The sequence below is a fragment of the Odocoileus virginianus genome, chromosome 3 (genome assembly GCF_023699985.2).
Source record: "Odocoileus virginianus isolate 20LAN1187 ecotype Illinois chromosome 3, Ovbor_1.2, whole genome shotgun sequence".
NCBI classification, from domain to species: Eukaryota; Metazoa; Chordata; class Mammalia; order Artiodactyla; family Cervidae; genus Odocoileus; species Odocoileus virginianus.
Window position 1 is genome coordinate 39,955,853 of NC_069676.1, and position 20,609 is coordinate 39,976,461.

Below are 20,609 nucleotides of genomic sequence, written 5' to 3' on the forward strand. Positions count from 1 at the left end.
AAAAGCGCTAGCCCAGCCCTGGGGGAGCCTACCATCCAGGAGAAAACTGGTCTTAGAAGGCCTGCCCTGCTCTCCTCTGCATGAGTCACAAGTTGCATGAGTCATAAACTCCCCACTCACATTGGTGTACATCATACAGATTGAGGGTTCAGACCCTTGGAGGGAGGGTCCTCACTGATAAGGGATCAGTTTGGTCAATCAGTCACTCAGTGTCCCCTGCAGCCCTCAACTGGGTACTGAGGTCCAGTGAAGTAGGAAGGTGAACCAAGACACAGTGACAGTGGGGCTCTGTATAATCACACGTGGCAGCAACAGAGGGAAAGGGCTTGAGTAAGCCTAGGGGGCCAGAGGAGACTCCTTGGAGGGAGCTTTAACAAGAATCATCAAAAATGAGGGACAGGGAAGCCTGGTGTGCTGCAGTTCTTGGGGTCATAGAGTCTGACATGACTTGGCAACTGAACAGCAGCAGATGGATAGATGGAGAGAGGGATGTGTTCCAGGTCTGAAAGGTTCTTCCCCTGTAGTATAAGCTGCAGTCATCAAAGCAGCATGGTATCAGCACAAAACAGGCATGAATCAATGGAACAGAATAGAGAGCCCAGAATGACACCCCCACCTATGGTCAGTTAATCTTAGAGGAAGTAAGAATATACAATGGAAGAAAGTCTCTTAAGCAAGTGGCATTGGGAAAACTGAACAGGCATGTGTAAATCAATGAAGTTAGCACGCTCCCATACACATGCACAAAAATAAACTCAGGTTGGCTTAAATAGAAGACATGACACCAAAATACTCCTAAAAGAGAATATAGGCAAAACATTCTCTGACATAAATCTCACCAATGTTTTCTTAGGTCAGTCTCCCAAAGCAACAGAAATAAAAGCAAAAAAAAGTGAAGGGGAAGCAGAGTCTCTTGATGAAGGTGAAAGAAGAGAGTGAAAAGGCTGGCTTAAAGCTCAATATTCAAAAACTAAGATCATGGCATTCGGTTCCATCACTTCATGGAAAATAGATAAGAAAAAAATGGAAACAGTGGCAGATTTTATTTTCTTGGGCTTCAAAATCATTGTGGATGGTGATTGCAGCCATGAAGTTAAAAGACACTTGCTCCTTGAAAGAAAAGCTATGACAAATCTAGACAGTGTTTTAAAAAGCAGAAACATCATTTTGCTGGCTAAGGTTTGTATAGTCAAAGCTATAGTTTTTCCAGCAGTCATGTATGGATGTGAGAGTTGGACCATAAAGAAGGCTGAGGGCCAAAGAATTGACGCTTTCAAATTGTGGTACTGGAGAAGACTCTTGAGAGTCCCTTGGACTGCAGAGACCAAAGAAATCAGTAGTAAAGGAAACCAGCCTTAAATATTCACTGGAAGGACTGAAGCTGAAGCTCCAATACTTTGGCCTCCTGATTTGAAGAGCCGTCTCATTGGAAAAGACCTTGATACTGGAAAAGATTGAAGGCAGGAGGAGAAGGGGGTGACAGAGGATGAGATGGTTGAATGGCATCATGGACTCGACATGAGTTTGAGCAAACTCTGAGATAGTGAAGGACAGGGAAGCCTGGCATGCTGCAGTCCATGGGGTCACAAAGAGTCAGACACCACCTAGGGATTGAACAACAACCAACAAATGGAAACTAACCAAACTCACAAGCTTTTCTAGAGCAAAGAAAACCATCAACCTACAGACTGGGAGAAAAATATTTTCTAATGATTAAACAAATTAAGCAAGGGCTTGATTTCCAAAATATATGAACAGCTCATACAACACAACAACACAAAAAAACAACTCAATCAAAAAATGTGCATTAGACCTAACTAGACATTTTTCTCCAAAGAAGACAGATGGTCAATAAGCATGTGAAAAGATGCTCAGCATCACTAATTAATGGAGTAATGCAAATCAAAACTACAATGAGGTACCACCTCACACCAATCATTAAAGCCATCATTAAAACATTTACAAATTACAAATGCTGGAGAGGGTGTGGAGAAAATGGAACCCTCCTACACTGTTGGTGGGACTGTAAATTGGTGCAGCCACTATAGAAAGCAATATGGGGTTTCCTCAGAAAATGTAAAATAGAGTTTCTATATGATCCAGCAATCCCAATCCTGTGCATATGTCCAAACAAAACTATAATTCAAAAAGACACATGCACCCCAATGTTCATAGCAGCACTATACACAATAGCCAAGACACGGAAAAGACCTAAATGTCCATTAACAGATGAATGGCTATAGAAGACTTGATACATATATACCGTGGAATATTATTTGGCCATAAAAAAAGAAATGATGCCATTTGCAGCAACCAGGATGGACCTAAAGATTTTCATACTAAATATGAAAGTCAGACAGAGAAAGAAGCCAGACAAAGACAAATACTATATGATATCACTTACATGTGGACTCTAAAATATGACACAAATGAGCATCTACAAAACAGAAACAGACTCACAAACTTAGAGAACAGACTTGTGATGGCCAAGGGGGAGGGGGTAAGGGAGGGCTGTACTGGGAATCTGGGGTTAGCAGACGCAAACTATTCTGTGTAGGATGGGTAAACAGCAAGGTCCTTCTGTAGAGCACAGAGAACTATAGTCAATATCCTGTGCTAAGCCGTAATGGAAAAGTATGAAAAGAATGTATATATATGCATAACTGAATCACTTTGCTGTATAGCAGAAATTAAACACAGCATTGTACATCAACAATACCTCAATAAAATAAAAATGTGAAAGTCCCTTCCCACAGATTATTATTAGTTAGAGTGGAGAAATGAGGCAATTATCCCGCCAGGTGAGAAACATTTACCCCACAAGTGAGGGAAGGAAGTGTGCCCTGAGAAAGACCATCACTTGTGCCCAGGAATACATAACCTGTGTCTATACTTGAGGGACTTCACACAAACCTCAAATAAGGAACATTCTATTAACAACAGTTAGAACCAGACATGGAACAACTGACTGGTTCAACATTGGGAAAGGGGTAGGACAAGGCTGTGTATTATCACCCTGCTTATTTCACTTACATGCATAGTGCATCATGCGAAATGACAGACTGGATGAATCACAAGTTGGAATCAGGATTGCCAGGGGAAATATCAACAACCTCAGATACGCAGATGATACCACTTCAATATGGGCTTCCCCGGTGGCTCAGCAAGTAAAAGTGCCTGCAGTGCAGGAGACACAGTTTCAATCCCTGTGTCCAGAAGATCCTCTGGAGGAGGAAATGGCAACCCACCCCAGTATTCTAGCCTGGGAAATCCCATGGACAGAAGAGCAAGGCAGGCTACAGTCCAAAGGGTCGCAAAGAACTGGACACAACTGAGTGACTAAGCACACACATACACAACATTCCAATGGCAGAAAGTGAAGAGGAACTAAAGAGCCTTTTGATAAAAATGAAAGAGGAGAGTAGAAAAGCTGGCTTAAAGCTCAACATTCAAAAAAACTAAGATTGTGGCATCCAGGCCCATCACTTCACAGCAAATAGAAGGGGAAAAAGTGGAAGCAGTGGCAGATTTTATTTTCTTGGGCTCCAGAGTCACTGCAGACAGTGACTGCAGCCATGAAATTAAGACACTTGCTCCTGGAAAGAAAACCTATGACAAACCTAGATAGCATATTAAAAAGCAGACATCACTTTGCCAACAAAGGTCAGTATAGTCAAAGCTATGGTTTTGCTAGTAATCACATACAGATGGGGAGTTGGACCATAAAGAAGGCTAAATGCCGAAGAACTGATGCTTCTGAATTGTGGTGCTGGAGAAGACTCTTGAGAGTCCCTTGGACTGCAAGGAGATCAAACCAGTCAATCCTTAAGGAAATCAATCCAATACTTTGGCCACCTGATGTGAAGAGCTCACTCATTGGAAAAGACCCTGATGCTGGGAAAGGTTGAAGGCAAAAGGAGAAGAAGGCAACAGAGAATGAGATGGTTAAAGGGCATCACTGATTCAATGGACATAAATTTGAGCAAAGTCGGGAGATAGTGAAGGACAGAGGAGCCTGATATGCTGCAGTCCACAGGTCACAAAGAGTCGGACACAAGTTAGCAACTGAACAACAACATAAACAAGGGAGGAAAGGACAATATTCTTCAAAAATATCAACACCATAAAAGATTGATCTGTGGAAATGTTCCAGATGTGAGAACTAAACACATTGCCTGATGCTGGGCTGGATCCAGTAGGTTGGAGGGAAATCACTAGGTCAACTGACAAAGCTGAAACTCAGATATAGATGGAATAATGCACTGTATCAGTGTTAAGCTTCCTGGAATCAGTAGCTGCTCTATGGTTCTATAAGAGAATGTACTTCTTAGAAAATTCACATTGAAGCCTTTAGGGATGGTTGTAGGCAAAATATCTGTGTGCCCTAAAAACTGGTATATTAAAACACAATCCCCAGTGTGCTGGTGTTAGGAGATGGGCCCTTGGCATGTGATTATGTCAGAAAGGCAGAGCCCCCATGAAGGGATTTACTGCCCTGATGAGAGAGACTCCAGAATGCTCCCTCAGCCCTTCTGCCCTATGAGGACACAGCCAGAAGATGGCCTTTGAACCAGGAAGCAAATCCTCACCAGACCCCCACATCTGCTGGCACCCCGATCCTGGACTCCAGTCTGCAGACCCATGAGAAACACAATCGCTGTTGTTCATAAGCCCCTGGTCCATGGCCTTTTTGTTAGAGTCACCCCAGTGGATGATGCCAGGGGTCAAGGGCCACGACATATGCAGCTCACTCTCAATGTCTTCAGAAAGACGTGTTTTCTGTCTACAAAACACAGGCATGGAAGGGAGAGCAAATGACAGAGCAGGTAGGCAAACTGCATGGCTGAGTCTGGGGGCAAGGTTTGCAGGGGTTTTCTTACTATACTTTTTCTTGCAATTATTCTGTAAACCTGAATGATTTTCAAATAAAGAGGACAGGAAAGGAAACTAGGAAAATAAAAAGCAGTGTCTTCGGCAGAGATGTCAGGGAGGAAAAAGAGAGCTGCAGAGGGTGTTCCCGGCCTTGGGAGCAGCACAAAGGATGCACCGTCCAGCAGGGCGATGGGCAGAGCCTCCCCAAGTCCCTTCTCCTGGCACTGCTGTGCCTGGCCTGACAGTTGAGCAGTGGGCTAAGGTCTGGGCTACCCCCACAGCTAAGCCCAGCAGAAGGAGGGCTAACAGAAGGGAGAGGTGCTGGGTGCTCGCAGCCCGGGGGCAGCAGTTCATCCACTAAGATTTCTTATTTTTTAGTGTTATTTATTCATTTTTGACTGTGTTGGGTCTTCATTGCTGTGTGGGCTTTTCTCTAGTTACAGCAAGTGGGGGCTACTCTCTAGTTGTGGTGTGTGGGCTTCTCACTGGGGTGACTTGCTTGTTGCAGAGCACAGGCTCTAGGGGGCCAGGCTCTAGAGCACAGGCTCAGTAGTTGTGGTACACGGGCTTAGTTCATCTGCAGCGTGTGGGATGTTCCCAGATCAGGGATTGAACTTGTGTCTCCTGCATTGACAGGCAGATTCTTTTTTTTTTTTTTTTTGGCTCCTTTCAGTTTATTGCATGAAGGAGTTACACTAGTCCAAGTTAAAAGCAGACCCCAAATGGTTACATTATACAAGCTGTGAGGTTTTTAAACTTGTGACAAGGGACAGAAGGGAAATTCTACTCATTGCAAGGAAATCCTCACTTAAGCTTCAGTGAGCCAAAAGCACTTAAAACCCATGAACCTTCAGCTGGTCGTCCTTAGCCAGTCCAATCTCTACCAGGAACTGGCATATGTTCTTGCGTTGGTCACCCTGTAGCTGAATTACTTCTCCATATTCTGGATGCTCAATTACAGTACCATTGCAGGCAAATTTCTTCTTAAACGCCTTCACTAGTTTCTTTTTATCGTAATCATCAGCGATCCCTTGGACAGTAGTAAGGGTCTTCCTGCCGTTTCTCTGTTGAATTCTTATATGGATATAATCCTCAGTGCCAGCAGGAAGCAGATCATCACCCTTACTTGCATCAGCAAAGGGGTCAAAAGAGTGGAGGTTCTGGATAGCGGACATACGATACGATTCCTTTTCCTCGGTGGAGACAGGCAGATTCTTGACCACTGAGCCACCAGGGAAGCCCCCCTAATCTTTCTGTTGCAAGTTCCCCCCACCCCAGAAAAAGAGGCCCTGGAGGAACCATTTCCCGCAGACAGTACCCTGACCTGAGCAGCTCCGGGGAGGTGGGTACTGCGGGTAGGTCTGTCGCCCCAACACACACCCCCATACCCCACCCCCCCACATCACACACACAAGAAGTTTCCCCACTGCTGGGAATGCCCAAAGGCCAACAGGGACAGCATGAGGCTCCAGAGCTCCCGCCAGACCTGTGGGGACTCTGTCACCTCTGCTGAGTCCTGCCAATGGTGACCACAAGGGCCGCCCCCCGACACTTTCCCATCTCAGACTCTGTCTCATGGTCTGGTTCCTGGGGACCTATAGCCCCTGACACAGAGCTTGAGTCATATTTTGAAACATTTTGAAAAAACATAAAAGAAGTAACACAAGTTGAAAGTGGTAAGGTAAAGGGGAAGAACTGAGCCTAATGCCGGTCCTGTCGGGAAGCGTGAACAAGCCCATTTCTGCACTATCCAGATGAATCACAGGGCAGGTCCTGGCCCTGGGCAGACATGCTGTTGTTGTTCACTCAGTCGTGTTCGACTGTTTGTGACCCCATGGACTGCAGCACGCCAGGCCCCTCTGTCCTTCACTATCTCCCAGAGTTTGCTCAAATTCATGTCCATTGAGTCAGTGATGCTATCTAACCATCTCAGCCTCTGCCACCCCCTTCTCCTTTGACCCTCAAATCTTTCCCAGCATCAGGGTCTTGTCCAATGAGTCAGCTCTTCACATCAGGTGGCCAAAATATTGTAACTCAATGAAGCTCTGAGCTGTGCGGTGCAAGGCCACCTGAGACAGACGGCTCAGAGTGAAGACTTCTGACAAAACGTGACCCACTGGAGAAGGAAATGGCAGCTCCCTCCAGTATTCCTGCCTGGAAAATCCCATGGACAGTATGAAAAGGCAAAAAAATATGATGCCAGAAGATGAGCCCATAGCACAGAAGGTGTCCAATATGCTACTGGGGAAGAGTAGAGGGCAAGAACTGATGGCTGTTTTGCAGTGAGCCAGCATCAATCCTGAGAGTGAGGGTCACACAGAGTCTCCTCCGCCCAAACACTTCCCAGTTTACTGAGTCCTGGACACTTCAGCCTACAGGATCAGCGAGCAGCTGCCGGTCCAGGAGAACAGCCTGGACTCAGAGCAGCTTCAGGCGGGGCTTAAACTTGTGGAAGTTGACTGCAGGGGTGGCTACGCTCACCTGCATCAGTGATGGTAAAACCCAGACAGACAGATTTTCCTTTCTGTTTTCAACAAAGCAGAGCATAGATCACACTGGACTCGTGAAGTATACATGCATCTTTATCTGCTCACTAAATCATGATATAATGGTTGACGTGTGGGCAGTTAAGGTCACATTTTATTTCTTCAGGACATGTCAGTGTGAAGTTAGCTTTTTTCTCAGCTTGAAGAGGGACACTAAAACACGAGGGGTCTTTGACACAAGGATGAGTGCGCCGTTTTGGACACTTGGCTGGTTTAAAGCCTTGTTTTGTGTTGTGTTACAAGGTCCCTAAGGTTGACCACCCCTGTTGGTGGAGCTGCGCTCTTGGCCAGCACAGCAGGTACCAAGGGTCTAAGATTTCTAACCTGCCTGGTTTCCTACTCATCACAATTCAGTAGCTGAAACAACAGACCTTAATCCCCTGGGGGTTGGGAGTGTCCGCAGGGTCTCCTCCCTCCCTCCCGAGGCCCAAGGGGAGACGTGCATCCTTTCAGGGCTGCGTCCCTCCTGCCTCAGGCCAGGGCACAAGGCATGGCTTTAGTGTCACTGTGTTTCCTCAGCTTCTCTCTTAAGACATGCCATGGTATTAGACCCACCCAGGGAACCCATGATAACCTCCCTGGGCCCTGTCTGTGGAGCCCCTCTGCCGTCCAGCATGCCATGTTCCCAGGCTCAGGGCTTGGGACCTGGATATCTTTGGGGCGGTAATCAGCTGACCCCATAGTCCACCATGCTGGATGCAGGCCACCCTGGTTCCAGGCGGGACTCCTGACTCACCAGGGGTGTGAGTCTGTGTGGATATGCTTCTGATCTTCATCACGACAGTGGTACCCACCAGAGCAACAGGGAGAGAGCAGGGGTCATGTGATCACCAGATGAGTGTGCATGGCCATTGCCCTGCCCGCCCACGAGAAACCTGCACTCGGCGGCACCCACAGGCTCAGCGAGGCATCTGTGCATCCATCCATCTGTGCTGCCAGGTCATTCAGAGAAGATGAGGGTGGGTTTCTTTTTAACCTTTTTCTTCTGAACCTCCATCCAGGTCTGCACCTATTAACACTCAACAAATGTCCTTTACGTTACTGAGTGAAGTAGTGTCCTCAAAGCGTCTGGGAATCATGGCTCGGGACCTGACGCGTGGTGGGCTTGAGAGAAGACGTGAGAGCAGTCAGGACGCCACCCCTTCAGGACCCAGCAATTGGTCCCCAAGTGAATGAGCAGGAGCCAGAGGCAAACGAGACTGTCTAGGACTGCAGATGCAGACAGATTCTCCCACTGTGCTCAGCAGAACAGCCACAGAGACACCCCCCCCTTCCTGGTCCCTGGGCCTGTAAACATGTCACGAGGCTGAAGAGACTTTGCAGGTGGGATTAAGCTAAGACCCCTGAGATGGGGACTACCCTGGATTCCCTGGGGGTCCCAATATCATCACAGGATCCTTATGGGAGGGAGTGGGTATCAGAAGCAGAGAGACAGGAGATGCTGCACTGTTGGCTATGAGGATGGAGGGAGGGGCCACAAGCCAAGGATGTGGTGCCTCTAGAAGCTGGAAAAGTGGGGAGACTGTGCTCCCCAGGAGCCTCCAGAGGGACCACCCCTGCCCAAGCCTGGATTCATCCCCGTAAGGCCCGAGCTGGACTCCTGACTTCAGGACTGTCAGAGAATGAATCTGTGTGGTTTCTAGCCCCCTGTTTGAGCTGACTTGTTCCAGCTGCTGTAGGAAACTCACGTGGGGATGGGGCCTGTGGGTCTTTCATAAACTCTGTGACTCTCAGTCTCCACCTCAGCACAGTGGTCCCCACAAGGGGACCTCAGACACTGATGGTCCCCAACAGGCTCCCCCTGCAAAGATCAGTAAATTGTGCAGCAGGCATTAGCTGGTTCCTCACAGAGCTCAAGGTGCTGTGGACACTATAGATCAGCAAGTCAGGATAGGACTCAGAGGGAAATTTCTGACATGCGGAAGGGGAGGTGTGCTGTCCGAGGGGCTGGCGACGGCAGGGGAACATGAGTGGGAAAAAAGGCTGCAGGATTGCAGGCTGGATGCAAACATAAACATCATTATTATTATTGTCTCCTCTTTCAGCCACTGTCCTCCCGCCTCCAGGCCAAGGCACTCAGAGCCACACACAGGGTCAGGTTGCACTTGGGTGTTTACTGGGAACGGGCTCAGAGGCCAGGCCTGTGGCTCATGCTTTCTTGGTGATGGTCTTGGGGGTAGCGAGCTCGTACAGGCGAGGGGACGCCTGCGCCACCAGGGCGGCAGGGGACACATGGGAGGGGTCATAGCCCTCATTCAGGTCCTTCCGCACTCGGGGTTTTGCCAGAGACAGGATGCGGGGACTAGCCACTGCCTTCTTGGTGACCTCCAGCACCTCCCAGCGCGGGTCGCGGTCAGGAACACACTTGTCCGACTGGGCCTTGGGCACTGGAGGGGGCAGGAGGCGGGGCGCAGTGTCAGCAGCCGGAGCCCCCGCCCCTTCCCCACAGAGAGCGGTCTTCTGAGTCAGAGCTCCCAAATTCAATGTCCTGTCCCTCAGCAGATGATGGATAAACACACACATCCCTCCACACACGCGAGCATCACTCAGTCATGAAGAGAAGACCTGACACTCACTACCACGTGGACGCACCCTGAGAACACGATGCTCAGTGAGAGAAGCAGACACAGAAGGACACACAGAGTGTGATTCCACTGATGGGAAACGTCCAGAACAGGCTGACCACAAAGTGAGTGGGTTCCTGGTGGTCAGGGGCTGGGGAGTGGCTGAGGGGGACAGCTGATGGAGATGGGGCTTCACTTTGGAGTGTGAAATGTTCTGGAATTGATTGTGTGGGACACAGAGAACAGACTGGTGGATGCCAGTGGGGGAGGTGGGAAGGAAGGGAAGGATTGGGAGTTTGGGGTTAGCAGATGCAAACTATATTATACACAGGATGGACAGACAACAAGGTCCTACTGTAGAGCACAGGGAACTATATTCAGTATCCGGTGATACTTGGAACTCTGCTGCTGTGTTATATAACTCAGTGTTATGTGGCAGCCAGGATGGGAGGGAGTTTGGGGGAGAGCAGATACATGTATGTGTATGCCTGCGTCCCTTCACTGTTTACCTGAAACTATCACAGCATTGTTAGTTGGTTATATCCCAATACAAAATTAAGAGTTAAAAATTCCTGTGATAAAAGATAATGGAAAAAAATATGAAAAAGAATGTGTATAACTGAGTCACTTTGCTGTTCGGCAGAAATTAACACAATTTTGTAATTCAACTACACTTCAATAAAATTTTTTTAAATAAGTAAAATAATATATAATTTTTTAAATAAATAAAATGGATTGTAGTAATGTGCCCACAGCTCTCTGTGAGTGTACTGGGAAGTACTGAACTGTGCATTTTGAAGGGTGAGTCATAAAGAACAATGTCGCAAATGGTCACGGGCCCAGACAGGGACTGGAGCAGCAGACATAGGTGCCCTGGTGGCTGGGGGTGAGGCAGGGGCTCCATCAGCCCCACTCCCCATGCACCTGTGGCCCCAGCTGCGTCCTCCCCATAGGGTCCACCAGCCACATGTGACCAGCACCCCATATGGACCGGGATTTTATCCTATTTAATTTTAATAAAATCCATTAATTGAATTAAATCAATAGGTTGATTGACATTCAGTCCATTTCAGTCGTGGACAGACGGGTCTCAGAGCAGACCTATGGCTCAGCCAGGCCCACTGCTCACTGGCTGGGAGCCCTGGCCCTGCTCCTGCTTGGACCCCCTACCTCTTCACCACCCCTTCCCGCACAGTGGGAGCCTCGGGGCTTGGCCCACATGGGGACCAGGAGAGAGTGACCACTGGTGACTACTGGTGACCACTCCTATCTCTAGGCCCTTCATTTCTGAGGGTTTCCTTTCCAAACCCCTCTTTGCCCCAAGACTCTGCAAATGCAAAAAGGCTGTCTCCACTCAGCAGAGGAGCTGCAGCTCTGGGGAGAGGCCCTCAGTGAAAAGAAGGGGGGCCTGTGCTGGGGCCCCCAAAGGGGGTACTGGGGGGCCTTGGGAGGACCTGCCAGAGCCCACCTTCCTGGAGTCCTGAGGGAGACTAGGGGGCTCCCCCTGTTGTAACATCTGGGCTCTGAAAATCTATCAGTCACAAACTGACAGTGTGACCTATCCACAGCCACACAGCACCCACACTGCATAGACCAGTGTTGCCCAGGGACCCTGCACGGCGTGTTCCCTCTCTTCACTTTTTAAATGCTGGTCAGAACCATCAGTGGGTGGGAGTCTGCAGTTGGAAATACATGGCCCTATGCCAGTTTTATCCATACATACACACACAGAGGGATATGCGTTGATAACATGCTCCTGTGAAGCTTGGATGAATACACACACATGTGTATGTACAAATGTACATGTGCTTATGTTCCAGATGTGTGTGTGTCCGTATGTGTGTGTGTGTGAGAGAGAGGCAGAAATGCATGTGTGCTTCTATCTCTGTTCATTTAACCAATCTTCAACAAATTCAATGAATACTTTACCAAATATTAAGGGGCTTCCCTGCTGGCTCAGTGGTAAAGAATCTGCCTGTAATGTGGGAGATCCAGGTTCAATCCTGGGGTCGGGAAGATCCCCTGAAGGAGGAAATGGCAACCCACTCCAGTGCTCTTGCCTGGAGAATCCCATGGACAGAGGAGCTTGGCTATGGTCCATAGGGTCACAAAGAGTCGTGGATGCAACTGAGCGACTAAACCACCACCAAGGAAACAGATGAATGAATCAACAAACAAAAGAAACTATAAGCAAGCTTGAAAGAAAAATGACTGGGAAGAAGTTACTTTGCAAGGTGCTCAACAAAGGGTTAGTGATCATCTCACATAAAGAGCTGCTGCAAATGAATTCCCTCCCCCAACACCCCAACAAAAACAGGAAATAGGAAACAGAAAAAGACACAGCAGAGTAAACCAAAATGGCCAGTCAAGCTCCCTGGTGATCCTGCGCCAGGAGCCGGGGCACACTCGAGTTTCCCAAGCCCTTGACTGCCTTTGGGTGGTGAGATCCCTTTCTTCATGCCTTGCTACATTTTTCCGATTCTCTACAATTACTGCATATTACTTCTGTTGTGGGGGAGCCAGGTCTTCCTTTGTTTTCAAGGACAGGAAGAGACTCTGGCCAGCACCCTTAGGTCCCAGCTTGGCTCTCCAGGCACTGGCCTGCATCCCAGGTTTCCCTTCTGCACCTATGTGCCGTGCTGGAAGACCCACTCAGATGACACACTCGGCTCAGGCCCATAACCCCCATCCCAGGGGGAGTGATGCCCTCTGCCAGCCCCCAGGGAATGCGAGCAGATGCAGTATGAACTGCCCACAGGGATTCAGAGAGTGGGTCTGCAGGTTAGTGGGAGCCAGGGGAACACGAATCTTGCAGAACCAGCTCCAAGAGGACTGGCTGCTCCCAACTGCATCCAGTGTGGGAGAGTGCTTCATGAGACATTGAGCACCCCCCGGGACCCACTTACTGGCCAGGTGAAGAAGGCGGTTATAGTCTGACACGTGTGGCTTGGGTTTTGGCATGGGGTCCCACTCTTCCAGCAGGGTGGCTGGAGCCTTGGGCTTTGCCAGTCGGATGATCCTCGAACTGGGAATGGCCATCTGGGCTGCCCTGGACACTTGAGACACCTAGAAACAGAGTTAGAGGGAAAGAATAAAGCAGCCTGTGATGTTTCACACACCCCTGGGTCAAAAGATCCCATAAGCAATGCTAAAAGACAAAAGACTGGCTAGGAAGTTAGTCTGCAGTGTGTTCAGCAAAGGATTAGTAGCCATCATATATAAAGAGGTTCTTTAAGTCAATAACATGAAAAATCAGTAGGAAATAGCTAATCATGAAGGAAAGTAAACCCAAAGGATCAATAATCCTTTCTGTGCAACAGGGAAATGCAAATTAAAACAGCAAAATATCACTCCATGCCAACAAATTTGGCAAAAGTGACAAAGTCTGGCATTATCAAACCCTGGCAGGAAGGTGGGAGGACAGAGAACCTGATGCATGGCTGGTAGGAGGGTAAATTGCACAAGCACTTTGTTTGTATGTAACATTTAATGTTTTACAGAAGCTCTCCACTGGGTGTACTCTGCTGGGTAGGATACTGCCCAGAGGCAGAGGACTGGCTGAAAAGATCCTTAGGGCCATCATTAAAATTTGTGTCTCTTTCCTCCTGAAATTGTGCCGCTTAGAAATCACATATACTTCTCATACCAAAGACATCCTGGTGTTTACAATTTAATGTCCCTCTCAACCACCCATTCCATCCCCCCTCCTTTCCTCCCCTCCTTCTACCCCACCCCCACCCCATCAACGGTCCGCACAGCTCCAGTCACCAGCTGAGGTGGATGAATCAGCCTGCAGTCCTACCCTCAGGGGACCGCCAGCCTGGAGGGGTGATGGGCAGGGAAAATTCATTCATCCACACATTCAAATAACATTGATGACCACTCCATGCCCTGTGCATGCCAGGGCGGGAGACTTGTTGAGGGACCTGCATTTACTCCCAGGGAGGCACAAGGGAGAGTAAGGGTGGAGAAGGCCCCATCCTGCCAGCTTTCTTGGGCACTAGGGAGCCACAGAGGGTGCTGGAGCACAAAAGGGCTTAAAGGCTGAACCGGCAGAGGCAGGGCAGGGGCCGGGAAAACAGCAGTTACACCTCCCAGGAAAAGCTGAGGCCAGACTCTCCTCTGGATCCTTGTCCAAACCAACTGACTGTGAAGCCTTCTGAGACAACTGGGGAAATGGAACATGGATTGGGGATTTGAACACTAAGGTATTATTGTTAAATTCTTCTAGTTGGATCATTGTTGGTATGTTTATTACTTTGTTTTTATTTTTTCATCTTTTTGAGAGTTGTGAGTTAAAGTTTTATTTGGGGAAAAATGAGGACTGCACCCCAAGGGATATCTCTGAAAAACTTTGTTGTTGGTATGGTTTTAAACCATCCAAACCATGTAAAGTCTGAATTCAGTTGTAAAAGTTTTCAAGTCAGGAGGGGGCGGGGAGGGTTGGTCTGTCAAACAAACACACAAAAATACCCAGGGACAAGCTCTTCTATGCATGTTAAACCACATGGTCCAGGACTTCCCAGGTGGTCCAGGGGTTAAGACTCCCCTTTCTAATGCAGGTGGCTCAGGTGGTAAAAGAATCTGCCTACAGTGCAGGAGACCCGGCTTCGATCCTTGAGTCAGGAAGATCCCCTGCAAAAGGAAATGGCAACCAACTCCAGTATTCTTGCCTTGAGAATTCTAAGGACAAAGGAGCCGAGTAGGCTACAATTCATGGGGGTCACAAATGGTCGGACACAACTGAGCAACTAAGACTTTCACTTTCACTTTTCCAATGCAGGAGGCCCAGTTTCCATCCCTAGTCGGGAAACTAAGGTACCACATGCCATGGGGAGAGATAAGGGCCGGATTCAGGATGGACTGAACTCTGGTGTCACCTCTGAACCAGCTGTCATGCACTCATTCAAGCAGATGGCTCGGGGCTCCCCTCCACGCAGACCTGACCAGCAGGGGAGCGTGAACCCTGCCTGCCTTCAAGGGGGAAGAGGAAAGTTAAGGGGGGGGAGTAAGCAGGGTGGGGGAAGGGGGGCGGGGAAAGTGAAGGGGGCGGGGCTTCTTGAACCCACACTGGGACTCTGGATGGCTAAGAGAAGCAGCCACACGCCTGTTCCTACTTGTCCTTGTGTGTCCTCTGAGCCCCTGGATGGGGGTGGGGGGCAGGTGGGCCCCCCCAGAGGGAGCCAGGGAGCTCCAGGGATGGAAGGGCACCCACCTCGGACATATTTATGCTCCAGATGTTGTTTCGGACCTTTGGGGTGGCCAGTTCCCGTAGTCGGTTGGACGCGCGATACTCCAAGGTGGACCGCGGAATGGGCCAGATAGAAGTGGTCCTAAGGGAGAGCCTAAGTTTGAGATCCCAGCCCACCCAGGGGCCATGTCTGTGTGTGTCTGAGACCCTGGCCCTGCAGGAAGATGTGTCTGTGCACGCGTGTGCGACTCCTCTCTGATTCTAGGGTTCAGGAGAGCCTGGGGCAGAAGAGAGTTTTCTAATCCCTCCAAGATGGGTCCTTAAAAGAACCCCTAACAGAGCCCCAACTTCCTCTCAAGGATGGAGCAATGTTCTCCAGGGTCATACCCTCCCTGCTGCCCCCACAGCCCCCGCCATCAGGATGGAGTCAGGAGGTGGACCAAAGGGATGAAGTGAGCCCTGCCTGCCCCCCAAACTCATGTTTCAGCTCTGCCTCTGCCCCAGAAACAGCCTTATTTCATTGATCCGAGGCCAATTCCTCTCTTATTTTCACCTCTGTGAGCCTGGCATGCAGTTCTATAATCTGTGGTGACCTCTTTGTGACCTGTAATCTGGGGTGAGGCTGGAATGAAGCAGATAAATACTGTCAGCCTGGCCAGAAGGCCCGGGGCCCTCCTCTTCAGGGCAAGCATGTCAGAACTGTTTGTACGGAGGTCACTCCAGATCACAGGTCCCACAGAGGTCACCCCAGATGACTGGTCCCTCAGAGGTACCTCCAGATTATTCTCTGACCAGCATTAAGGGGAAAAGCTATTGTCACAAGACTGGCACAGAGTCAGTGGCTGGAACCGGTTAACACTGGTAAGTGGGACTCCCCTCAGCCACTTATCCTTCCATGTGTGAGGGAGAGATGAAAGCAGAGTCTGTGTGGAATAACTTCAGACCCCACGTTGGCCATCGTGGAAGCCCCATGTGCTAAGACAGAGTCACACAAGGAGGCAGGCACCTAAAACTAAATCTCACAGCCACCCGCTGCCTAGGGGACTCAAGCACCCGCCTTGAGACCCACCAGCATCCCGTCTCGTCTGGGCCACTGGGCCTCAAAGGCTTCGTGCCCGAGGCCTGGGCCGCGTGGATGGTCGCCTGGCCCCCAGACCTGGGCCCATCCCCGCTACGACACCCTGACGGAGAGAGGTCTCTGCCCGGAACCCCCTACCTGTTGTTGTAATACTTCGAGTAGAACCTCTTGGGTCGGGCTAGCTCCTCCACCCGGCGGGACACCTCTGCACAAAAGAAGCAGCTGCCCTGGAAAGCTGCCCTCCCCTCCCACCCAGGGCTGTCTTCCCCCCGACCTGGCTTCACACCAGGTGACAGCTCATACCAGACACCCCCACTGGGGACCACAGGACACATGAGGGGGGTTGCTCAGGCCCTCCTGCTCCTTAGCCCCGCTGTGGATTTGGGCCTGAAGTCAGGATGGGCCTGGGCTTGAGGGGGCCTCCGTGCTAACTGGGGGTGGGGGAAATTCTAAACCTGAGTGAGAACTTGCCCTGAGGCTCTGAGTGTCTCTCCAGAAACAAGCTCTGGAAAGGAAAGGGGTCTTTTGTGAAGTTCATACTGCCCCCACTTTGGCTGAGATGCAAACTGCGATTTCCCCTGGAGAGTTTGCTCCCTCTCCTCCCCCAGGACCAACCTCCAGCTAGGAGAGGAGACACCCTCCCTGGAAGACTGGGGGGACACTCCTGGAAGACAGCAGAGGGGCAGCCCCACAGAAGCTCTGAGAGGCTTGGGCCTGGGAGGCCCCAAAGTCTCCCCTATCAGAGCCAGACACAGGCCAGGGTGAGATAGGGGCAACCAGGCCATAGGCACCAGGCCAGCCCCAGTCCCCACTCCAGCACCCCCACAAAGAAGTGCAGGCAGTGGGCAGGTGGACCTACCGGGCACAGTGATGGTGAGGGTGGTGTCCTCGAGAAATCTCTCTGTCCAGTACACGGATGGCCTGGAACATAGCCAGCAGGGCTCATGAGGGGAGCCAGCCCCGGCGGGTGTACCCCACTCAGAAGCAGAGCTCAGGGCGCCCCATGAACACAAACAGTGGGAGGAGTGCAGCTGGAGGGGGAGAAAGGGAGAGAGCAAGTGGATGGCAGCAGGGGCAGGTCAGAGAGGAGCAAGACAGGGAGGCCTGAGGGGCACGGGAGAGTATAGATTATTTAGCAAGGCTGGTGTTCAGGGAAGGAGGGAGCTGGAAAGAAAAAGAGAGGCCTAACTGAGAAGGGAGCCCGGGCGGTGCTGGTACAGGCCCACCTCAGACAGGGGCTGGGGTCCAGAGCTCCAGGTGGGACTGAGAATCCTGGGGTGGCCCAGAGCAGAGCCCTCTCCCCTCCCCGACCCAGGAGAGGAGAGGGCCCCCAGACTCACCAGTAGATACAGAACTGCAGGCTCCGCATGCGCGGGGACACCCAGGCGTGGCCCCTGCAGCAGCACCCCATCCTGCAGGAGACAGGCCCGCCAGCCTCCGCACTGGGCTCCCCTGGACCAGGTTGGTCTGGGGCTGCTGCGCATCCCCTCTCAGACCGCCCCCCCCCACCACCACACCCGCCAGGCCAGCCACCAGCCCGCCCGTTGCCTCACCTGTCTTTCAAGACTTGCCAGTTGGTCTTGGGCTTCGCCAGCTCAAACAGCCGCCTCCTCTTCTTCCTCTCTGGGCTCACGGAGGTGTGAGGGGCCCTCTGGGAGATGGAGAGCCGCCTGGGGGGAGGTGGATGGTGAGGTCGAGCCCTTGCTCCCCCAGCAGGCGGCCCCACCCTTCTGCTCCCGCCCCATCCTCTGGAGGTGAACCTGGCACCACCAAGACCTGGTCTGAAATCGTAGCTCTGCACCAGCCAGTCCCTCAATTCCCCCCTGCCGGGCCCCAGAGGGGACGCTGAGCCAGGGCGAGTGCCCCCAGGAAGCCCCCAAGAGCCCCAGACATCCCGTCTCCCCTCCTGGCTCAGACGTCCTCCCCAAGCTCCACCCACGCCCCCGTTCCCCTGCCTGGCCAGCCACATCACACGCCATCTCTGTACTCGTCACGCCAGCTCCGTGGGAGCTGGAAATCAATGTCCCCAGAGGGCAAAGGCCCCTGTCTGTGTCCAAGGGGACGCGCACTGACCCAGGAGTAGGGGCCAAGGGACCCAGGCATATCCCAGGGCACAGGGTCCCACAGGAGGGAGGGAGCACCCGCTCATTTCCCGGTGTCCTCCTCTCACCCAAAAACATTTCTGGTGATTTGTGGTACTTGGAAGGGTTTCAGCTTTAGAGCTTCTTTTTCTGTCTGTGGATGGCTGCTCACAACCTCTCAACTCTGCCATCTGACCTCTGCCCACTCCAGGTCTCCTGTCATGCGGACAGGAGCAGTTTGCTGACACCCTCCTCAGGGCAGCAAGGAGCTGATCCCTTCACCCTTAAGAGTGAGGGCACGGGCCCAGAGTCCCCAGGCCAGTGCAGCAACCCCCAGGGCCACTCCTGCCACACCCTAGCCTGGGCGCCCGCTCCCCAGCCCACCTCATCTCAGGCATGCCCTCCTCCATGTCTTTCTCCAGAACCCTCTCGAGCTCCAAGAGGGCCTCTTCTGGGTTCTGGGCATCTACAGATTCTTCCTCAGCCACCTCCTCGGGAGGAATCTCCTCTTCTTGGTCTTCCAGTTTCAGGTCCCCATCATCCAGATCCTGGAACTTGGGGTCCTTAGACTCTACATTCTCATATACCGTGCCCTGGAGGCCCAGCGAGACATCATCCTGCCCCCTCCCTGGCTGGTCCTCGGCCTCCAACGTGTGGTGGTCATAGAACGAGTTTTGCTGGTGGTCCCCCATGTGCCAGGCCCTCCCCAGCCTTGCTCCCGCAACACCCAAATGTGTCTGTGGTCACCCAGCAACCGGAGAATGGCCTGCCCACATTCTCAGCCCACATTCCACCCCCAGCACGTCTGTCTGCAGGTACCCCCCCACCCAGACAGCACCGAGGCTCCCGGGGCCACCCACCCCTCCAGCCTCACCTGCTGGTCCCTTCTTGCTGCTCTGCCGTTCTGTCCCCTAAACATGTGCCCACCTCCAGATCTTTGCACCTGCCAGTCCTCTGCCCACACTCATCCTGGGGGGCGCCTCCTCGGGAAGGCAGACCAATCCCCGGGTCTGTCTGCATCTCGGCACCTGGCATGACTTTTCTGTGTGTTTGGCATGGCCTGAGATGATGCTGCTCACTTATTCCTTTCTTCTTCAGTGTCTATGTCTGCCTCATAGAAAGTTGCCTTCCCAGGCCAGGGGCTGAGAGCACCCCATTCACCGGGGCCTGGGGGTGCCTCTCGGGGAAGGGGTCCTGCTGGAACACACCCAGCTCACCCTACACTTCCTCTTAGTCAGGCCCATTTGTGCTCAGATGGGGGAGTTGCCGCCGGTGGTGACAGTTCATCAGGGGTCCCACACCCTCCCTGGGACAGGCTCAGAAATGGGACCAGAGAGGGTGTCTGCAGGGGCCTTGAGGGATGGCATCCTCTGTCTTGAAAGGGGACAGGAGGAAGAGACTCTCTTCTTGGTTGTTTCTGGGACTATGTGTGATGTCTGGAGCTCAGGCAGCCATCTTGTTCCCGATCACAAGTCCATGTGCCCGATGCATGGTGAGGCCAAACAAACCATAACATTAGAGTCTGAAGCAGAGAAATGTTTATCACAGGCCATACAAGGAGACGGGTGGCTTCCACCCCAACACCCTGAACTCCCCAGAGGGATTCAGTAAAACCTTTTTAAGGCCAGGTGAGGGAGGGGTGTGGTTGTCGTTGCAGACTTGCTGGTACGGGAATTCTCTGTTCCTGCAGCTGTCCATGTAGGTCAGGTCACGACGCTCCTGTAAACCTCTAAGAAGTCACATGTTATTCTCTACTCTGCAACTTTTCATCTTCATATGAGTGGGCTCTTGGAGGTCAGAGCCCTGAGAAGAGGCTGCCAGCAGCATCCTTTTAGTTAAGAGAGGGGCAGAGCCAGCAGGGGTAAGCACAGGCCACAGAGCACGGGGTTAAACAAAGGAGCAGATGCAGCGTGGAGTGAGATTCGTTCTTCCCTGTCACACTGTGACCCTGACACCAGCAGGATTTGAACCTGAAAGGTTGTTGTTGCGCCTCCAAACCTGGCAACCCTGGAGCCCTCTGGGCTTCCCGTTACTTGACACAATTAATTCTCTTGGGAACTTGGGGGAACTTTCTTGGCGTTCCAGTGGTTGGAAATCTGCCTGCCTTCTCAGGGGACAGGGGAGTCGATCCCTGGTCTGGGAGGATCCCACGTGCCACAGAGCAACTAAGCCCGTGTGCCATAATTACGGAGCCTGCGCTCTAGAGCCCAGGAGCTGCAACTACTGAGCCCACATGCCTCAACTACCAAAGCCAGCGCACCCTAGAGCCCACAGGCC

At 51.5% G+C, this 20,609-nt stretch overlaps 2 protein-coding genes across 4 annotated transcripts; both read right to left on the reverse strand.

The window, feature by feature from the left end:
* Positions 1-5,635: 5,635 nt before the first annotated feature.
* On the reverse strand, positions 5,636-6,062 carry LOC110142292 (eukaryotic translation initiation factor 1). The gene has a single exon (XM_020901409.2). It carries the CDS (start codon positions 6,045-6,047, stop codon positions 5,706-5,708), a length of 342 nt encoding a protein of 113 aa, XP_020757068.1. The 5' UTR covers positions 6,048-6,062; the 3' UTR covers positions 5,636-5,705.
* Positions 6,063-9,421: 3,359 nt separating this feature from the next.
* On the reverse strand, positions 9,422-19,088 carry SPMAP2 (sperm microtubule associated protein 2). Of its 3 annotated transcripts, XM_020901407.2 has the most exons (8): positions 18,717-19,086; positions 17,805-17,921; positions 17,592-17,663; positions 17,111-17,172; positions 16,390-16,456; positions 15,198-15,315; positions 12,889-13,048; positions 9,422-9,805 (listed from the first exon to the last, which is right to left on the reverse strand). In XM_020901407.2, exons 1-8 carry the CDS (start codon positions 19,022-19,024, stop codon positions 9,567-9,569), a joined length of 1,143 nt encoding a protein of 380 aa, XP_020757066.2. In that variant the 5' UTR covers positions 19,025-19,086; the 3' UTR covers positions 9,422-9,566. The 3 variants fall into 3 exon arrangements, with proteins under 3 accessions (XP_020757066.2, XP_020757067.2, XP_070321336.1); XM_020901408.2 differs by lacking the exon at positions 17,592-17,663; XM_070465235.1 differs by lacking the exons at positions 9,422-9,805; positions 12,889-13,048 and adding an exon at positions 14,339-14,617 and having other exon boundaries at positions 18,717-19,088.
* Between the last annotated feature and the right edge of the window lie 1,521 nt (positions 19,089-20,609).